Source organism: Ischnura elegans, chromosome 2, assembly GCF_921293095.1.
Source record: "Ischnura elegans chromosome 2, ioIscEleg1.1, whole genome shotgun sequence".
Classification (NCBI taxonomy): Eukaryota; Metazoa; Arthropoda; class Insecta; order Odonata; family Coenagrionidae; genus Ischnura; species Ischnura elegans.
In genome coordinates this window covers 84,546,163-84,567,790 of record NC_060247.1, presented here as the reverse complement: position 1 = coordinate 84,567,790, position 21,628 = coordinate 84,546,163, and the positions used below count along the sequence as shown (strand labels likewise).

At 38.2% G+C, this 21,628-nt stretch overlaps 1 protein-coding gene across 3 annotated transcripts in view; it reads left to right on the top strand.

Annotated features, from left to right (window-relative positions):
* Positions 1 to 21,174, top strand: part of LOC124154078 (protein Smaug homolog 1) — a 165,796-nt gene extending 144,622 nt beyond the window's left edge. For 2 of the 3 annotated variants that reach the window (XM_046527577.1, XM_046527579.1), the window contains 9 exons: positions 3,946 to 4,171; positions 5,883 to 6,214; positions 7,122 to 7,234; positions 7,496 to 7,745; positions 8,676 to 8,875; positions 9,923 to 10,316; positions 12,497 to 12,908; positions 15,718 to 16,228; positions 18,835 to 21,174. In XM_046527577.1, the coding sequence (XP_046383533.1) occupies positions 3,946 to 4,171; positions 5,883 to 6,214; positions 7,122 to 7,234; positions 7,496 to 7,745; positions 8,676 to 8,875; positions 9,923 to 10,316; positions 12,497 to 12,908; positions 15,718 to 16,228; positions 18,835 to 19,098 (2,702 nt within the window). In that variant the 3' untranslated portion in view covers positions 19,099 to 21,174. The remainder of the gene's footprint in view (positions 1 to 3,945; positions 4,172 to 5,882; positions 6,215 to 7,121; positions 7,235 to 7,495; positions 7,746 to 8,675; positions 8,876 to 9,922; positions 10,317 to 12,496; positions 12,909 to 15,717; positions 16,229 to 18,834) is intronic. The other variant, XM_046527578.1, reaches the window with a different exon arrangement.
* Positions 21,175 to 21,628: the final 454 nt, after the last annotated feature.

The following is a 21,628-nucleotide window of genomic DNA, read 5'->3' as shown; positions in this document are numbered from 1 at the left end:
GGCTGTCATTTCTCTCTCGGGTCCAAAATGGCGGTGCAGGTGGAGGAATGGACTCCCCTCGAGTTGCATGAAGATGTTAACCGCCCCTCGTGAGCTCGCCGTCGTTCGAGATGACTTTTCCGACGGCCGGTCGGCGTCGCCTCCGGCCGCCCGCGCACGAGTTATCGCCCAGTTGCTTCCTGTCTTGGCGTTCCTCGCCAAAGTTATTTGCCGGCTTGCTCACTCTGGGGAAGGCTGGTGAAAGTTTGTCGTCGTCTAATCTCGGGTCTGCAATCCTGCCGTGGCCCACAAATGATCCCAGCGTCAAACCATGCGCATATCCAGAGGGTTAAGGGGGTTCAGCCCCTCAAATGTTTTTAGATTGTGGCGAATACCCGCGATATATCTGCTGAGAAGAGCTCAGGTGCACCTGTCCTCTGGCTTTCCATTTTTCTCGATATAGTTAATTTCATAAGGCCTACGAATAAAGAACAGTGAATTTAACTTTCGGCGTTATGATGACGAAATATGCAGCCGATTCAATAAAACGTATAGTTTCAGATGCGTGTGAGTTGATAACAAAATATCAATTGAGGCAACCCCCATACAACCATAGCCCCCGTTCCCCCTTCCTCTCAAAGCAAATTCTTTGTCACGCGCCCGTGTCAAACCAAGAAGTAAATGTCTCAGTCTCACTTGTTGGTATGGTAAGAGTGTAAGGAGTTGTTACGTTACTATTCAGAAATGTAATATTAAATACTAATGCGAGGGATATAATAATTAATTATTACTATATTAGTGTATAATGTGCCCACCTAACTAATGTATCTGTCAACCCTTTCGCAATTTTCCGGTAAAGAATAATTTTTGTTGCCAATTAATCGGTGACAAACCGCTTGAGGGATTCAAAATAAATTGATATCTTCGCCAGTTGGAAGGTTAGATGCTATTTACGTGCCAATGTAGCCGATACGATCTTTTTGCAAACACGATAATCGAAATTTATGCACGAAAAGCATTTTGTTTGTAGAAGACAGATAAAACTAATGATGGTGATTCACTGTATGTGATTTATCTTTGGGTGGGGTCACTGCCTCTCAAATCCCGCCCTCTTGTCCAAACTGCCAAAACCTTTCGTAAATAGATGAAAATGTTTCTTTGGGCAACGCAATAGTTCATTGGTCTTGTCTCGTTGGGTGTATTCACATGATTTTTTTGGAATTGTTTCGTAAGAGTTAAAAGCCAAATTTCTTTTCAAATCATCGGCTGACGCAGAAAATTCTACAACAAGTTTTGTGAAGGTTCATTTTTTATCTAAATTAGCTTGGTTACGTTTAAAATTTCGCCATAACTACCTATTTAAATTTTAGTTCGTCAGTAGGCCGTGAGGATGATGAAGTAAAGTACTTCACTGTCTCCTTTCAAGTTTTTGGATTGACCCTAAGAAAAATTCATGAAGTTTACGTCGACGGGAAAGGATAATTTTTTCTTCGACTTAACGTATCATAATCGAACCCTTTTAGTCAAAAGCATCGTCATTGAAATTTAGCGTTGCCCCAAATTTTGTAATATAAACAGTTATTTTTTCGAAAGTGTATCCTCCGGGGCAAGTGAATCTTACTCGCCTTTGTTGTTTTTGACGACGCGCAGTCTTATTTACCGGCACCTTTCGCATATTTACCTTGGAGTTGAAAATTTCTTCCCTAGCTGCTCGCTGTGTCCATGGACGAGGGGTTAAGTCCAGAGTAATGCCTGCTTGAGACACGCCTAGTCCATCCATTTGGTCTTCAGCATTCTTCTATAATGCCACCCTTAATTTCTCAGCTGCCTCCATCGTCAATGTTTCATTACCACGAAGAAACATGCTCCAAGTGAAGGTACTTGTAAATTACTTAATTAAACGCTTCACATTATTAGACATGCCGTAGGCGCGTTAAAAGCTGTCCCGGCGAATCATGTTCACCCCAACCAGCCTGTTAACAATACAATCATTATTGGGCACATTTGTCTGTGTTGTATGAGTAGTGTGTCGTTTGTGTCGGAAGAAACTTAAAAATCAACTTTTGGAACATGAATCGGAATAATTATTGAAAGTAGCAATTTTTATAATTGTGTACGTTTTTTCTTCATTTCTATATGTTTTGCACTTTATACTGCAACAATTCAGTAATTGACCATTTGAGATGGTATTCGTGCGTTCCTCATTTCGTGAGGGGACCTCGGTTAGCGGACGCTTGCCCGCGCGAGCGGCCGCGAGTCGTGTTGTGATTGGGAAGAAGTCTGGGGGAGAGGCTGTTTGTGTGGAATGACGATGATGCATCGCCCCTCCTCACCCCACCTCGTGTCACTGTCTGCCCTTCCCGCGCTCACTTCCCAGACAAACGCGAGTTCATATCTGATGACGATGACCCGTGCAAAATTGAATGTTACTGAAGGAAGTGTTCCATTTTTTATTTTTGTTTTTCTGTTGATTATGTCGTAATTAATTTTCTCAGCATCGTACCCGGTGCGGAATTTTAGTAATATACAGTATAATATTCTAATAGTACATTAGAATATGGCGAAAATAGTCGGCAAAAATAAATTACTTCAACTATTTAACCGTGAATATATAACACTTCTGGAAGTGAGGACTGAAAATGTTAATTTTTCAAACAAGGCGTAGAATGTTTAGCTTAAGCTTCATGAAAATTTACAAAATTCAAAGATTAGGGTTATTTTTTTCGTTGTAATTTTTGTTTTAGAGTGGACTAAGGTCAACGATTTTGCTTAAATATAGAAAAGAATGACTGAAAAGCAATTTATCCGTCTATCTTCTTAAAATTAATTAAATTAGAGGTGAATCCAGGCTTAAATGCTCAGGGGACTTCTTGGGAGTGAATGGGATATGGAATATCTGTCTAAATTTGGTATTTAATGTAAGTCCTTAGGAGGAATGTGGAATCCCCAGCGAGGATAATGAATAAAGCGTGGTTGCTGCTAGAGAAATGACAATGTAGAGTATTCCTGCTGACCACAGCTCCACATTATTTACAGAGAGGCTTGGTGCTAACTTATTATTCTCAGCAAAATGAAAAAGAAGAACCTTTGTGCTTCCATATGAAATATTTATTCACACATTAGCACAACCATGGTTTCAACGTAAGACATCATCAGGTGACCTGATGATGACATCTTATGTTGAAACCATGGTCATGTAAATGTGTGAGTAAATATTTTATGTGAAAGCACAAAATTTCTTCTTTTTCATTCTTCATAATGAATCCCTTGCTCAAAGTTACACCTGAAACCGTCAATTTTATTCTCAGCAGAAAAAAATGTTCTATTTATAATTCAGGAGACTTTCCCATGACCGTGAATCTACTGCTGGATTTAATCTGTTTTATTGGAATGTAGGATTTGGCTCTTGGGTAATTATTTTATGAATATATTGGGGGATTAATTTGTACTGATATAAAAATATGTTAATTATTAGTGGATGAATAAAAAAGATAGAATTTTTAAAAAATTTAATCGTCATTGATGTCTGATCACCTTCTTTAACTCTTTTATGTATAACTTTTTCTTAGTTTTTTTACCAATGCATTTGAGCCACAGTATTTTGGCTGTTCAGATGGATGCCAAGTCTTTTTGGCATCTTTTTGGAAGCATTATCCCCATGTAATTCTCTTTTAAGGCTTATAAGTCTCTATGGTAGTGGATGCAATGCAGGTATTCTAGGGCTGGTTACAATATCCGCCTCAAATTCTCAGATCTATATATCTAGTTTTTCCACTATTAAGTGAAAATATAGGACAGAATCTGTATTGAGATTTGTCCGACACAGGCCTTCTACCATATATTGGGTACCTAACCTAGCGCACTTCTGGTCTGGACTCACATGTATAGAAATGCTTATTGTTTTTTAACTTTTGATCTCACTTTATGCAGTTTTCCTGATACATTTCTATTTTCTTCTTTCTGCAGCATTTGTTGGAAGCCTGTTGAATGAAAGTAAGGAGGTTGCTTTGCGGCAGCTGTTGACCCACCTGCCCCTACTCCGACCAGGTAATGCAGAGGCAAAGGCACGCTACTTGACTGTAATCCCCACAGTCCTTGGTCAGTCGGTGGAGACAGGGGTCCATGTGGAAGAATCACGCCAACTTCTGTCATACAGTCTGATTCACCCAGCAATAAGCAGTGAGGAAAGGAGGTAAGTTTACTAAATCATTTCATAGTCTTTGATTTATTCATATTATCAGTATGTATAAAACAACAAAACACTGACTGAATGACTCTAAAGATGATGTACTTGATAATGTCTTGGAGGTTTCATTGTTCCAGAGGGACTTGATATTAAGATAATGAGTTAGGATAAACTGGCAAATCTTGTAAAAGTGATCATTTGTATCTGAAAAAAATCAGCTCGTTTAAATGGGAAAATCAGTGCTTTAGTTGGGCCGGTATGGGCCTGAACGGTGTACCCCCAAAAATCCAAACTCGTTATATGCGTACCGGTTAAACTACCTTTTTACGTATGTAAAAAATAGCCCCACTGTAAATATTCCAATGGATTTCAGAAAGAAAAATCGGAAATTATTATTTACCTGTTCAGAGTTTTCTTGTGGCACAACTTGGAACTAATATAAGAGTTGGAGTTGACATTTCAATCATGACCAGATGCATAATAAATGTTCAGATGTTGGAAAATTTTTGTAAATACCGCCTAAATTTTTTCCCAATTACTGCACTGTGGGAAATGAAACATTTTCTCTGGCAGGCAATATTCTTTTGTTCATTAATGCAAACAAATGACATACAATATCAGGACTTGGAGTGAAGGAGGAAGGATTAGTGAAATTTATTATTTTTATCAGTCTTTTCGTTATATTAGATCTCAAATTCACTAATTACTCATATTAAAAAAATGTTTTATGATTTTATCTTTATTTGTATAATGGCTGCTATAATCTGCTTACCGGCCTATTTAACGGCAAGTATGCTTTAAGTATACTCAGTGAGTGTGTTAATTAACTTCAACATTACGCTCCATCGTGACTCTTTTCCTAAAATGTTTTCTTCTGAGTTTTTGGTTATTTGGACCAACCATGTAAACAAGATGTTAAATAACGTGGCTTAATAATGTCTATGCCCTTATTATTACCTACTTTAAGAATGCAAGCATTAATAAACTCATTTTAGCCAATAGTGGAACATTAACCTTGAGAAATCCACCGTATCCGCCTACTGGAACCGTATGGTATTGGTGTGCTGAAATATGGATTTCACTGGGATCCAGTCGAATTCCAGCCTCTGGGCACCTTCTCCTAAAAAAATCATCTGGAATATTATTTTCCATTTGGTAAACTGGTAAATTACTAAGCTTTCTGTTATTAAACTATGCAAATCAAAGTTTTAAAGAGGGAATCAGGATGAAAAAAATATTATCATTTCTAGGTTTTTTTGGATTTATGAAAAAGAAGGAATATGGCTTGTTGGTGCAACTGGTAGCATATCCAACTGAAATTCAGGAGATACCAGTGCAGTGGCGTAGCCAGAGGGGGAGTCCAGGGGGTCTGGACCCAAATCCCCCCCCCCAAAATATGAAAACACAATTATTTTCCTTCATAAAAGAAAACAAAATATTTAAAAAATCATGAATTGACAAAACATTTTTTTAACAAATGAAGTTTTTTCGATCATTAAAAGTGTTTAAATTAGTTTCAAACCCATTACTTAGTACCCTGTTTTTAAAAAATTCTCGCCCCTGGTTTTGGACCCCCCCCCAAACAAAATTCCTAGCTATGCCACTGTACCAGTTCAAATCCTGACTAAGCCAAAAGATGTTTTCATCGCAAATTTCACCCTAGGTGTAATATTTAGGTTGGGTTATCATCACTTATGTTGGCATGAATTCCTTGCAGGTCGTTGACTCACTGGCTCCCCCACCTTGAGGAAAGGATCACAAATGGAGCCCCTGGCTTGGGTTCCCCTAACCACACGGGTGGCAACTGGCTTGGCCCGCAGGGTGTTGGGGGCACCCCCTTTCCTCCCCACCCCCAGATGCCCCCCTCACCCCCCAATCACTCATCCCAGCAGCATGTGGGGTTCTCCATGAACGGCCATGGGCAGCACCACAGGCCACAGCAACCCCCGCAACAGCAGCAGCAACAACAGCAGCCTTTCCGAGGGCAGCACCAGCTCCTTCCCCAGGGCTGCAACACTGGACCATCTACCTCACCTCCTTCTTCTCAAGGTACACAATACATACCAGCTCCAAGAGAGTCAGTATTCGTTCATGAGAAGGAATTTTGATTATAGCGACGTGTACACAGGAGACTAAAAGTGTCGAGATAAGTGTCTTAAGAGTCAAGTCATGAGTTTAAGTGAGAGAGAACTGAAACTCTCAGAGAAAACATTTGATATGTCTCAGAGACTTCAATGTTGTACCCCTGCTGTAGTTTACATGTCCTACCATTTTTGCAAAAAAACCTTCTGACTCTTTTTTCCTCCAGTTCAACTCCTTTTTGATTCCCTGATAGTACTTTGGGAATAAACCTTTTAAGTGTAGATAGCACCCTCATACCCAGTTATATTTGTCCATGATTAATGTGGTTATCATAACTTCCATACTCTGAATTAACTTCAGAAAATTATCTGTTGCAAAATAGGCTGATTGGCTTGACCTTCAGTGTGCGCATAGTTTTTGCAATGATATTTAGTACTGTAACGTTTTTTTTATTTTCTCTTAAATACTCCTACAAATATTCTAATTACACTTTAAAAAGAAATTCGGGAGCAAAGAGACAACCGTACGCCACAACTATTACCATCCAACTCCCCATACTCTCCATCCCGCGCCATCAACAACAATCGCCCCACTCCACCTATGCTGCTTATTATTGTTCGCTCCATTTTTCTCCTTCTTTCCATCGTCTCACCAAAATCCAACTCGAAACAAGCCAAAACAACTCAAAAATAAGTGTTACAGTATGTTGATGGAGAGTGACAGTGGTAATTACAGAATTTCCCTATGAAAATTCTCTCCTAAAAATTCAGGCATAGAACCTTGTTCCTGTAGGGTAGTATACAGACCCATGCAATAGTAATATGTTAAAAATGTGTCTATTAAACTAAACAAAATGTTTCTCTTTTACTTACAGGAACTAGTCTTGGGCCTGGATTCTCCAATGGTTATCACCCTCGAGTAAGAAGAAGCAATAGTTTGACTCCTCCAGTGAGCATTCCTAATTCAGCAGATTTGTGGAGCTCTCAGGTTGGTAATGTATATTGCTTTCCCAATCAAACATGCAGTGCATTACAGTTATTGGGACACATTGGGGCCATCACACTTTGTCCAGACCAAGATTACTGTTACTGGTAAATCAAGTTCCACTGTATTCAGAAAATAATTTGAAGTGGAAGGGGTTGGGGGTCCTCTGAACAAGGAAATAGTTTCCAAAAATTATCAAAAATTCCGTATATAGAGCCATTATTTTTCATGGCATCATGTTTTAATTTGTCCGTCCTTCGATAGGATGACCTGTGTGGCGGTGGAGGGACGGGGCCTGGGGGTCGACAGAAGGCCAGGAGCTTTTCTCTGTCGTCCGAGCATGCACCCCTCAGCCCACAGAGTTCATTGGCCTCATCTGGCAGTGGGTCTGAGTCCCACTTGGATGAGTACCGAGCCGCTGGATCGGCAGTGGTTGTTGGGGGTGCCGGCATGCCAGCTGGTAATACTGGCAGCGGTTGCACCAACACGGAGCAGGACTCCAGTATGATGAGAGGTCAGTAGATCTTAGTTCGTTCATAGAGTCTGCTCTATCATCATATGTTGTGACCCTTTTAAAACTTGGGTGGTAGACTTGTTGATAGAGGTGGATTCCTTCCAGCATAAACTGCTGCAGTTCATGACAGCCCTTGTTTTCCACATCTTATTTGACTCAGATAAATTCTATCACTGCCTATCAGCCACTAAAATATTTGAAAAAAAATATTGATCCATTTTCATGACCCATAGTTGATGAGCATTGAAGAGGGAGTATCCACATCCTAGTGTTTCCCTCCATCTCTCTTCCCTGGGGTCTAAGAGTGTTGTTAGGCTGTTGGAATATGTGTGCATTGGCCCTTAAGGAGTCAAAATGATCTTGTTTATGTTTCAATGTGTTTATTGTACCTCTGGTAACCTGTACATATGGAAATTGAAGTGAACTTTAAGTGCAGTTGTAGATAAACTGACATGAGTTCCCTTACAATCATTTCGTAATAGTCTTTGATCGGCTGTAAAATTGATGTATAGACATGCAAAGAAATTAAAATTCCTAGTGCATTGGGTTTGAACAATGGAATATAGCTATGGTTATTGTGAGTACTCTATTTTATTTTCTACATTCTATTATATGTATCTGCACTTTTGTTACCAAAGCTATCATTAAGTTCTGTTTTGAGTATTGTATCATATTTCCCCTTACGTTAATTTATTCACACACTATTTTAAATTGATTATCTATCAGTATCATAAGGCTGTGCCTTTGTTCATCATAATATGTTTGGAACTTGTTCCTCTCTTTGGAAGTGTAATAATTCCCACATTATCTTAACACGATATGTTGGAAATTTTATCAAATTGTGGGACCAATTGGGGATATTATGTATCATATGGTATACTTTTTTGTTTGAATTTATCTAATTTTATGTTTCCACTTCTCATATGTTAGCAGATGTTGGTGCATGGCTCAAGAGTTTGCGGTTGCATAAGTATGCATCTTTGTTTGCACGACTCTCATATGAAGAGATGTTATCTCTGACTGAGGAGCGGTTGGCATCAGAAGGTGTGACAAAAGGGGCTCGCCACAAGATTGTTCTCAGTATTCGTAAGCTGCGCGAACGTGCTTCTACCTTGAAATACTTGGAAGAGGTATGAATGAAATGTAATGAAGCATTTGTTGGAGTTCAGGACTGAAGTTAAATTGTTACTCTTTGGTGAATTTTTCCATCCATGATTTTTTTTTATTAAAATTTGTGTGAATGCCTTGTCTGAGTCCAATGGAAATATGAAAACCACCCAAGTTGATTGACTCCATTGTCGTATGTTGATTTTTTAAAATTTGATTGTGCTAAAGCATTTAATTTAGCTATAGTTTAGAGATTTTTTCATTTTGATTTCATTTCCTTCAAATTTTTTGGGCCAGAGTTGTTTGTTATTTATTTCAAAATTTCTTCAGGAGATGGAATGGTTTCATTTTGGTTCTAAATGAAAATCCTATGGAAGATTTGCATTGAATAAATCATACATCATTGCATATTGCTACTAAGCAGACCTCAAACTCATTCCTTTTGTGATCTTGTTGTCTAGTGCATATCAATGATAAAGAAAGCACCTTAAAGTGTGAGGAAAAAGCAAATTCTGTCCTTTCACTCAGCAAAAGTGAACTGGAATATTAGACAATACCTCTCTATTTTAGCTACTCCGAAAGAAAATCCAATTTTCAAAGAAAAATCTTTCAACAATGCCTGTTCATCATTTTAAGATGTAGGATCTTTGCTATAAACATTAAATGTGATTTTCCTTGTACCCTTACTCATAGTAACATCTTTGATTTTTGAAAATCTGTTTCCCAAAATATGTATGATGAAAATGATACTCATTAGTTTTAAAAAGTCAATTAGTTTTGTAATTTTGCTCAATGTGTAGTAGGTATTATCATCATACAAAGCTCTTATCATATTTGTATAATCTGTAATGGTGAATATTCAGTGAAATACACATAGGTACCTAACTGTCTGGAAGTCATGTAAATAGTCATAGAATTTTAGCTTGATATTTTGGACACTATATTTTGATGAACCTTTCATTATTCATAAAGAGTTAGGAGAAAAATAATGTTTTTTTTCCTTCTGAATTAATGTAATCTCAAAATGTCTTTACTTTTTCTCTAATCCCTCTTTAATTATTTGATATCAGGATGTTTCACGTGGCAGCAGCATCCGGTATGCTTTGGAGGAACTGAAGAGCATTGCGTGCACTCCCATGAAGCCCTGCAACTCGTCAAATGTGGGGGGTGGTGGAATTGGCGGAGGGAGGTCCTCGATGGACCAGTGTGGCATGTGGGAGGGAGGAATAGGGGGAGGGGATAAGACTGAGAGGAGCCTGAGCCGGAGCCTGATGGGCATGGACATGAAGGATATGTGCAATGGGCTGGAGGATGGAGGGCTGGGAGGGCATTTTGGGCCAGCGACTCGATTGGGCAGCGGGGAGGGGCACGAGGGGCGCATGACAGAGCACAAGGGTGTTGACCTGACAGATGGCGACCCTGATGCTGACATCCCTCAGTTGTTCACCCGTGTTATGGGAAAAGGTTGGTTTCTCCAGCATGCTTTATGTTTGAAATTATGTATGCTATTGTTATTATTAGAGTCAGAAGGGCGGTTTATGAAATGAAATAATTATTAACTTTGGTGTTGAAAATCATATTTCAGCTGATTATAATGCCTGTATATGTATTTTTATGGGGTTTTTACCATTGGTATTTCTCTGAGTTAATATTTAAATATGATAATCTGACCTGTGAAAGACTAACCCATTAATGAAAGAAAGACCTGTGGTTGTCATTTCAGCTTGGTATTATTGATGATAAAAATACCTGGGTGTGTATTATTTTGTGGTTAATACCATGGATATTTCTCTGGGTAAATACTCTTAAACATTATAAGCATAAGCTATGAAGGACTAACTCATTAACAAAAGAAAGAGCAGCGGTTGTCATTTTATGATTTGTTATTATTTGAATTAGGAGTCTGACTTTCTGAATTTTCACAGTTTGAAATGACATAAGCTGGAAAAGAGGCAATACAATTGTTTACCTTACGAGCCAGGAAAAATTATGTTTTACATACTTTGTCCATGAGTGGTCAAATGAACATTTTTTTCACATAGTATTACTAGAGTTGTGGAAAAGGAATGAGGCAATGGATACCAATGAATTTTTCCAGTGACAGAATATTATGAAATATTGATTCAACTCTTTTGCTCATAACCGTTGAGTCTCTTGTAAATTCCTTGTTATTTTCCTTTTTCTCTCCCATGGCTTCAGGAATGGCTATTTGGAACTGTTTTTGGTAGTTTCCCAAAATTGGTTCCTTTGAAGTACATAAAGGGTCCTTCACTCATACACCTGACTGCATATTATGAAAAGAATTTAGTAGATGGAAGTGAGTTTATTTAGGTGTTTTCTGTAGAAGTATGTTGCAACGAAAAAAAAAGTCTTCCTCATTTTGCCATTCTCTCACTAGTTAGACTTTGAATTGAAGAAATGCAAAAGATGCCTCCAGATTTTAATGAGCTAATGCCATCATTGGAGTTCATTTACGTGTTCAGGGTGAGCATTTCATTCCGGGAAGGAATCACTCACAGCCACGATGCTCAAATGCTCAGGAAGGATGAATCACGGGCTCAGCATGAGCTTGTGGCACCATAAAATTACCTGCAAAAGTGTTAAGGCCATCGATTTTTTTTGTTGCAAATACATAGCTTGAGAAGATGACGACTTACAGAAAAATTTAAAATTGTGCAAAAAGTCCACAGATTAAAAAATCTTTCACCTTGACTGTGATTCGAACACAGAACCCCCAATTTCTGGTCAAGTGTTTCAGCCAGTTAAGCTACTAAGGCATTCAGTGGCGGCTCGTGAGTCAAATGCTTGGAGGGGCACACTTCACCTTGGGGGGTCAAAATTTTTTAATATTCTGTGAATTTTAGTGAGTTTTTAAGGCTATCAAGGTATCAAATTTGTTCAATTTAAAATAATATAATTAAAATATTTATAATAATAAAATGTAATCCATAACAAGGTATACTGCAACACTGCAGCACCAAGTAGATGCCAGATTATAATGCCGCCAGCCATAGCGGCTATGTCATCTCACTACATACTTCGCTCTGCGCATGCTCGGATGACGTCCCAAGACTTCCATGAGGCACAAGCTTAGACGCGTGATAGCACCAGCAGCCCCGACCACTACCACTCTTCATATAACTGCATGGCGATGGATTTGGATGTTCTGGCCAGCACCCCGAGGCTACAAATGCGAACTTCTCACGCTATTTTTGAGTCATTTTCCTGTATTTTTGATGTATGCGATTTAAAGAAAACATTTTAGTTAATTATGTAGATGTATAATTATAATTGAATGGCTGTTTATTTTTTCTTTCCTTTTTCAAATCTTTGGGAGGGGTGGTGTCCGAGAGTTCTTAAGGGCAAGCCGCCACTGGAGGCATCATTTCCATCTTTGGAAATTCCTAGACTACACTAGATATGATGTCGAATCCCGGTCAAGGCAAATGATTTTTCCACTGTGGAATTTTGGCACAATATGTATGTGCATTGCGAGGGACTCCATGAAGTTATCATCTCGGCTAGCCCTAGTATCCTTAAAATGGAAAAATGTTTTTTTGTTAATCTCTATCACATTCAACAGTAGAAAAAAGTTTTATTGATGACACCATTCCAAACTTTCTTTTGAATCTTTTTATTTACAGTTTGTACTCAGCTGCTGCTGGCCAGTGGCCGTTCTTCATCCGAGCGCAATAGAGAAGTGGCCGGTCCAGAGAGCGTGGGTGGTTCGATGGTGATGGAGGGTGGTTGCCGTGGCGGGAACATGGGGGCAGTGTCCATTGGCGAGAGCGCCTGGTTGTTCGTCTCACTGGCTGAGCGATGCATGGCCCACTCGGCATTCTCGGCCGAGATGAAGCAGCGCCTGGCTCTCTGGAAGCTCCAGGTGGCTGACAATTGCCGCCCACTCATCCCCCCGAGGCCAGCCCCTCGCCCCAACTCATCGTCATCCTCACCCTCATCCACTTCCTGCTGCACCTCCGTCTCCACGGTCCCCACCTCATCAGCAATGCCTTTGCCCTCCACATGCGAAATGAGGCATTTATCCAGCAGGTCCAAGTAAGTGCTCGACTCATCTTGTTCTTTTTTCCACCAAAGTTTAGATAGTCGAAGAATTTTATTCTGCACAAAAGTTAAGAAAAAGACTTCGCTGTTTCACAAAATAAACATAAATTATTTTGTGAAACAGCGAAGTCTTTTTCTTAACCTTTGTGCATCATGAAGGAGTTTCACCATGTTACGCCAACCATCATCGCATTGAATTTTATTTTGTTGGGAAAGTAGTGGAATATCAGGTAAAATGAAAAATTAATCTTGAATTTCCCTGCATGCGGGACCACGAGGATTGTTTTCATGTAATATATCAGAAAGAAAGAGGGGTTAACAGAATGAAAAATCAAGGGAAGGAAAAAGAATTGGGAATGAGAGGACGTTTACCTTATTCCGCCAAACCTCCGACAGACAATCGCCTGAGAGAATGAGCTTCCCCAATGCACAAGTACTCATGCCCTGTCACTACTGCCCTGGGGTAATCAAGTCTCACTCTGCTCTCAGGCACATATCACAAGTAATGATACAAACAGCTGTAGTAATTTTCCACTTTTTAATTCGATCAACCAATTCCAGTGTTTGCACATCATTATCAAGAGCTTTATCAATCATCTGTAATGATGTGTAAACATTTAAACCAGTTGAGTAAATTAAAAAGTGTGGAAAATTAACTGTAGTTGTTTGTATCATCATTATCGATGAATTTCCACAAAGTGCACATTCCTACAATCAATCTGACAAATACATATTATACTCCTAGGTGCTAATCTTCTTGAGTGCACTCATCTAAGTGCAACAAAATAGGGACAAAATAAGGAGAATGAGGAGATAGGTATGGCAGGAGGTTTAAAAGGAAAAAAATAGAAACACACGCTGATGCGCATGAAAAAATCTAATTTTTTTTCTTTAATATTTAAGTTTTATTTTCCCGTCATCTACTTAGCCACAGGAATATTTTTGGTCTTTCAAAATTGTATTCCCAAAATTCCATATAGAGGGTTCTCCAACATCAGTATCAACAGTTATCAATTCAAAGATTGGTTTGACGCAGCCCTCAAATCAATTCTCTTATGAGCTTACCTTTAATAATCTACATAATTTTACTGCCATAAATCATTTTTTAATTTAAGATTAAATTAATTTTTCCTTTTAATTTTTATGAATTTGTGTTAAGGTAATAATTAAAATGCACTTCAATACATCTTTTATCAGATTCATAGATGAATATTCCATTCATTCATGCAGTGAAGCAGCAGGGAGGATTGTGAAATTACATTGTTCAGTCTAGAAAAGTCAGGGAGTTTGTGGAATATTTGAGTGGGTGCCTTGTTTTTATTATTTCTACGGTACAGGTTAGTGCAGCAGTTGTTTAGTTTTATTGGACTTGAGGAGAATCTTGGGCAATCATTGCATTGGCAGATAGTACAAGTTTTTTTTTCAACTGAGTCATTTGTCTGGAGAAAAAACTTAGCGCCGTCACATCTCATTGGATTATAGTCAAGAAATAATTATGTCATTCTATTTTCATTGCATTTCTGAAATAGGAAACTGATGCGATAATGGACACTACCTATACAGTGAGTCCTCGTTCTACGTCACCCCGTTTAACGTCATTTCGCGATAACGTCACGAAAATTTTGAGACCGTCATTCGTTTATCGCACCTTCGCTTCGCGATAACGTCAAGGCTTTTAATTTCGCGCTAGAAAAAAACGCGAAGTGGCGGGCGTTACAGGTTGTTCGTTTTGCGGGCAGTAATACAGTCAGTCTAAACGAAGTGTAAAACGGTGCATTTATTTTTAATTGCGATTATGGTTTTAGCAAATTTTCTGCTAAATGAATTCTTAGGTAGGTGCGCAAGGTTTAACTTGACATAATGGTTTTCAGGAACCTAAAAAGTTATTTCAAGGAATTTTTCCGTGTAGAACTTGGGAGTTTTTGTCGTCACTTTTTTCGCCGTGTTCACAATAATTTTGGTTCCTGTAACTGCGACGATGTTTAAGCAATGATGATGCCCAGGCGACGCTCGCCCGGGCGACCACCATAGCGAAGCCGAAAAGCAAATATAGGAATATACAAAAATGGAGAAGGATTTTTCGTCACTGCTGCTAGTGTCATCGATGAAGACAGGAACACGTATTTATGCCATAGTTTGGCATTCCCATCGTAAAAAATGCCCCAGATATTATACGCTAAAATTTTTTCGCATAGGAATTGTGAGGTCTAGGAGCCGATATTCACTTTTTACATTGTTTCTTATAGGATATTATGTTTCGATTAACGTCATTTCGTTTATCGTCACATTTTTCAGGAACGGTAAGTGACGTTAAACGAGGACTCACTGTATATGTGTGTGTGTGTTTGCTGAAGTATTTCAAATCTTCATTATTTATTAGACACACTTATATGTTTTCATGCTTTTATGCAGCCCAGCAAATACTTGTCCTCCCACCTCCATTAACCTCCTTCCTCCAAAAATATGCATTGAACTTAATTCTATGTAATCCTAAAAGTTATCTCAATAAATGTTAAGGAACTCTGATACGAAGTAAAACTCTAAAACACTTTCATATGAATTTCCAAGTAGGAAGTCACAATCATCAAAAGTGGTCATTAATGAGGAGGTAATTGAATGTGCATCCTTACTATTTAACATTCGATTGCGACTTTCTCAATGAGGTATTTGAGGTATACATTTGAATGTGAAGAAAACGTGTTTGGCCTATTAGTAATTCATAGTTAATGGCTCCTAATTTCTGTCAGTTTGAATGGTGAGACTCCTGTTAATCCTTCACCATTTCCATTGTTAACATTTTCAGGTGGAATCATACATTCAACACTTTTCACTCCGAGTTCCCGTTGATGGTGAGTGGGTCCGGAGGAGGAGGAGCGACGTGTCGTCCTCACTCCCACGGCCGGTTCTCCCAGCGAGGAGGTGGTAGTGGGGGTGGCACGGGAAACAGTGCTGCCAAGCCCCAGTTCTCCATGCTCGGAGGCATTGGCAAGGGGGCAGCACCTTCCATGTCGCTCTCCTCCTCTTCCTCTGCCTCCACACAGCAGCAACACCTGCCATCGCCCGGCAATCAACAACTTACTACTTCATCCTCAGCTCCCACATCAAACTCATCCTCATCGTCGCCCTCTTCGTCCTCGCCCCTGGCGTCAGGGGGAGTGGGCCACCCTGGTGCTCAGGGCACGGCCACTATCTCTGAGATGGGGGTCTCTGGCATGGGAGCTGCTGGTCCACCTCGGGAGACCCAAGAGCAGCTCACTGCCTCGTCTGTTTTCCTGTCCAAGAGGCCCAGCTTGCAGGACTCGCTGTTGGCTGAGGTAATTTTTTACTTGACGCACACACACCCATAGCCTTATCTTGTAGTGCATGAAGAGAGGGGGTTATTGAATACCCCTGCTGTATAATAGTGGTCTGGGAAATTTGAAAACCATACATTTCAAAATGATGATTTGAAATTGTTCTGAACCATGAATATTACAATACGGTATTTTTTTCAGTTGGCCGCTAAATTTATTGTTACCCACGATGCATTTAAATGGTTTTATAAAATTCTCCACTCGCATTGCTTATGGGCAAAGCAATTCAAATTTCATGGAGAAATAAGCTGTAACTAGAGCTGTTAAATGAAATTTACCTATATTTGTGACGATGTTATGTATCAAATTCATGACTTTTCATTGCTATTCCTCAGGATTATAAATTTTATATAGTAAATATTGAGAATAAATACATTGCTCCACATTAATCACTGTGGAGCGGACGTCTTTGAATACCAATGAAAGTGCACTATTAGTGGCTACAGAAAGCTTCTAGGGGACATACTGGGGACACCTCTTTGTAGTTCCCCTGTTCTGAGACTTAGAATTCCCATAGTGATTGCATGCTGTAAATCAAAATTTTAAAAAAATTGTTTTTTTATCGGCACATTCTAGATACATAGGTATTTATGGCTGGGTACATAGGCATATCAATGGGGAAGTTGCAATCCCCAAAACTTCCTCTGGGTACACCTAAGTACCCAATCTAGAATGTGTATCACGTTGTTCCATAATTCAAGAGAGTACCATTTTAATCCATCATGATCAACTTTCTAGCAGTTTTGACTATTGTTTTGATGCTGTACTTTCTCTACATCTTCTATTTATATTCAATCAAAAATTGTTTTCAGATAGCTACGAGGGAATAGACGAGGGTTGGAAAGAGTGAGTAGGGAAGATAATCAGGGAACTGGCTAAGAAGCTGGTGTTTAGAGTTACCAAATATGGTCTACCAAAGAAGTCTACTTGTCAGGTCTTCATTATATTATGCAGCAAGCTGGTCCAAGAAATGCAACTGGCCCACTTAGTTTCATCAAATTTCACGTCTCCAGCTTACCTCCCAGCCTGAGTATTAGATCATATCAAATATAAGATGAGCTAAATTTTGTATGTTTGAATGGTAAAAATGCTCATTTAGGCCGTTTCCCTTGCAGATTGTAATGTTTTACGCAAAATTTTATTTTCTCAAAGCTCAAATGTAAGATAGATTAGAGATAAATAAGAGATTTTTACTTCTTCAAAATGGAAAAAATAATGGTCTTATATTTGGGAAAAAATTGTAGTTCGTGATAAGCTAACTACACTCATAAATCCAACCTCCTGGTTCATGCTCTGGATTGTAGTGGTTATTAGATTCATGGTTGCACAAAGCCTGATGCATTGTGACATGACTGCAGATCTGAGATTAACAGTGTGTAAGGATTCATTAATGAAGTGTGCAATGGCATAAATTCATCATACCATATATTCATGTCAAACAGGACTAGTCTTAGAAGCAATTACTGTATGAATCAGGTCAGTGAAAATAAATGGTGTATGACACTTTGAAACGAAGAATACAGAGCTACTGCTGAGCAGCTTGTACAGGATCTAGCAGTCATACGTCTGAAAGCATGTTGCAACAGATGTGTGGATCTTGAAAATCAGTGCTAAGGAGTTAAAATTTTAAACACAGAGTAGTTGGTATGAACAATTAGTAAATGCATTTCAACTGTAACTCCATTCTTGAGCTTTGGATTCACCACAGGAAATGTAAGATTCAAAGGAGTATCAGTCAAAGTTATCATTCAAAATACTGAGTGAGGAAATCCCAATTTCATTCAGAAAGTAATCATTAGATTAAAACCACCAAAGCAGATGGTGTTTTATCTTTCTATCGCAGTTGTGTTAGTGCCAGAATTTTTAGTAGATAGTATTATCTTATTTTTCAGCCCTCTTTTTTAATGCGTAACAACATGGTGCCATTACTCATAATGTGGCTCTTAGGGTCAAATTAAGATCAAGGTTTGGGGGAATTCACTACTTATTATGGTAGCGTGGTGATTTGCAATACCTCTTTGCGATTATGCATCTGAGGTCCGATATGCATAAAATATTGGCTTTAAGATATTCATCAAGTATTTTTAAACATTGTTTTAAATGCTTTAAATATAAGCTTTAATGGGAGAGCCACCTTCGAGATAAAATATCTTTTCTAATTCTGCAGAAATTATGGAGGGGAGAGGATGCTCCCCACTTAATCTGCCTCTGATACTGATTGCTCTTCGCTTTGGAGATGAAAAGTAATTTATTTATTTATTCTCATAACACGGAAAACAACTCAAATTGGCCTTTACATAGGGTTTTTTCTACAAGTTAACAATTACACGAGCTCAAACAGCCATGCCCTGGATTTGGGCCCAAGTGGGACCCGAACCCACAACCTCTTGTTTAGCGGGTGAGGACTTTACCCTGCCACCACCGAGGCTGGTGGGTTAACACACACTTAAAATTTTAATGAAAACATTTGAAAGTAAAATGTCAATAAAGTGATCTCTCCCAGTTACTCAACTTATAGCCCGTTACCTCTTGATTACGATATCTGATAATTTATTTATTTTTTCCAGACTTCTCTGTCTCATACAACCCTTCACCGCACAAAATCAGCCCCTCCTAAGCCCAACTACTACTGTGCTGGAGTGGCTGGGAATGGGAACAAGGTGGCCGAAGAGAGTTGTGTCGGTTTTGCCCTTTCTACTCCACTGGGGGAATCGTTGGCTGGCCATGATGCCCCCTCGGTCGTACCAACAGATCCCGAACTCAACTCACGCCTCGAGTCCCTTTGCCTGAGTATGACCGAGCACGCTCTTGGAGGTGTGGGAGGTATCTAAATATAATCTCTTCCAATCCATCACAGACTCTAAAAAATTATATCATAATCTCTTTTTTTATCCTTCGATAACTTTTTTCATCACGTTTAGGAGATATTACTTGTATGCTCTACTCTGAAGTGATTGAGAAGCTTAATCTCTTGTTTGTTTTTACCATGTCGTTAAGGTGAATTGATTTTTTTAATTGCTCATTAGCTTTTTGCCTATTTTCATCACTGCACCCTTGCTCTGATAGCCAAAGTTGCAGTCAATAAGCTGGATAATGGATTGAAATATATATAAATGAGAATATATTGACTGGCTGGTGGATATCTTATAAGGAAGGTCCTAGCTAGCTTAGAGCTTAGTAAGTTGAATGTAAGAAGTAACATCTCAAAGTCAATCAAGCAAGAGTTTTGACCTAACTTGGCTGTTAGGCATTCTTATTTTGGATATTTTAGCTATTGTTACACTTATTGTTAAGGTATTTTTTTGAGTTAGCTTTTTTGGAACTCCTGAAAAATATCTGTATATTCCTTGTTGACATTATTGATGAGTGTACCGAATACATAAGTATTTCATGGAAAGGCATTTGGTCCTGTGTTCATAATCATAAAAATTTATGAGATGTGTAATGAACTTTGTGTTTCTTAAATGTAACTATTTAAATTGGCTACTTGGGTAAATTAAATTAATCATTTTCAAAACTTGAGGTGTAACTGTCTAGACTCATTCCGCACCAAATTGTGATGGTCTAATGATTAATTTCCTCCAAGAAGGTTTATTTGTTACTCTTATATTGTTTAACTATCAAGAATGCATTTCAAAACATCAAAATCTTGTCCATACATAATGAATTGTCTGTCTGTTGTGAATGTTGCCGAATTGTGCTTTCAGGATTTCTTCAAATCTTAGTAATCTTGTGATATATTGTTTCTATGTGATGATGTTAAAAGACTGAAGTTTTGGTGTGTTATTACTAACAAAAACTTGATGTATAGTTTTAAGAAATATCATATATATTCAGATACATTATATCCATTATATTGTAACTTGACAGGTTATATTATCAAGTACAAATGGAAGGAAGCATTTTCATTGTGAAGTTTATTTTAATGTTGAATCCAAAGTTAAAGTTTTCCATTGTGGAGAGAGACCTTCTTTTCTATGCCTAAGGCTGCTAATTTTTTTACTACCAAAATCTAACTGATAGAGCAATATCAATTTTGGGGCTCATTCAATTATATTTAGCAGACTTTTTTACCTATGAATGTTTATAGAATTGACTCAGAACGTTTGTTAAAGTTTTTTCTCACTTGTAGATTTCCATTTATATTAAGCCTGTATTATTACAATTGCATACTTTGTTATGAAGCATAGGCAACATGATAAAAATAAATTCTTGCACTTAGAAAACCCTAATGGGTCCACTGAATAAATTAAAGTACTTGAGTAAAATTTTCAGCCTAAGGAGCACGGTAAGTCATCATTCAATAAGAATTTTTCATTGTTTATACTAGTCAGTAAATAACAGTTTAAGAAAGTTGGTGAAATTTTCAGTCTGGCTTATTTATCCAGTCTTAAAACATTTTTGTCTAATGTCCTGTGGTTTTCTAGTACCAAATGAAAAGAATGTTATTTTTGGAACATGTGGTTGTAATGTTTGTATTTGGTTTTCTGAACATTATTGGCTTAAGGAACTGTCTGTTTAAGAGATCCAAATTGCAAAGGTGAAGTCATCTCATCCATGTGTTTTATTCCTTCGTAACTGCTGTATATTTGTATTATTACAACTCTAGCCGAAAAACTAGTGGCATATTTTATTTGTTAAGCATATCTAATTGACACTCATCTTTGCAATTTGTTGTATGAATATTGAAGTAAAGGTTTGGGTGAATGAACAATGTATTTATGGAATAATAGAATTTTTGTAATTGCATATTCAGAAAAATTTGGCCTAATTCAAATAAAAGTTTTTATTGTAGCAGAAAATCTGCTTTCATAATGTACCAATTCTTAATGAAAAGTAGTGTTAAATGAAGTCCTTGTCAGTTACTGGAAGTTATTAATAAACATTCATTACTTTATATAATATAATTTAGAGGTATATTATTCAAAAGTACCGTTTATCCCATCAATTTGCCCTCTTGAACAGGTAAGTGATTCCTCTCCATTGTGTCCTTTTGTTCCCTTCTGAGTCATCAGTTGTGTGCGATTGCCTCTCACACATATGCACAAATAGTTGTGTGTGTGAGGAGTGGATCCTAGGCTGTGGGAACCAGCCCCTGTACGTGGCATGAGAACTTGATGGAAGACATGAAGGGTTATTTCAAAATAATAAGAATAATATATGTATATATTATTTATTATTTTTTATTTTGAAATAACTCATGCTTGAGTAAGCTGTTATAATTTCATGTACCATAATGTGGAATAAATATATATGTATTATTATTATTATTTCAAAATAGTGTTGAGTAAATCAGGGTCGGTGCCACTGGTGTGAGGGGAGTGGGACCAAGTTTGACTGCTTAACTAGCCCCTTCGGCGG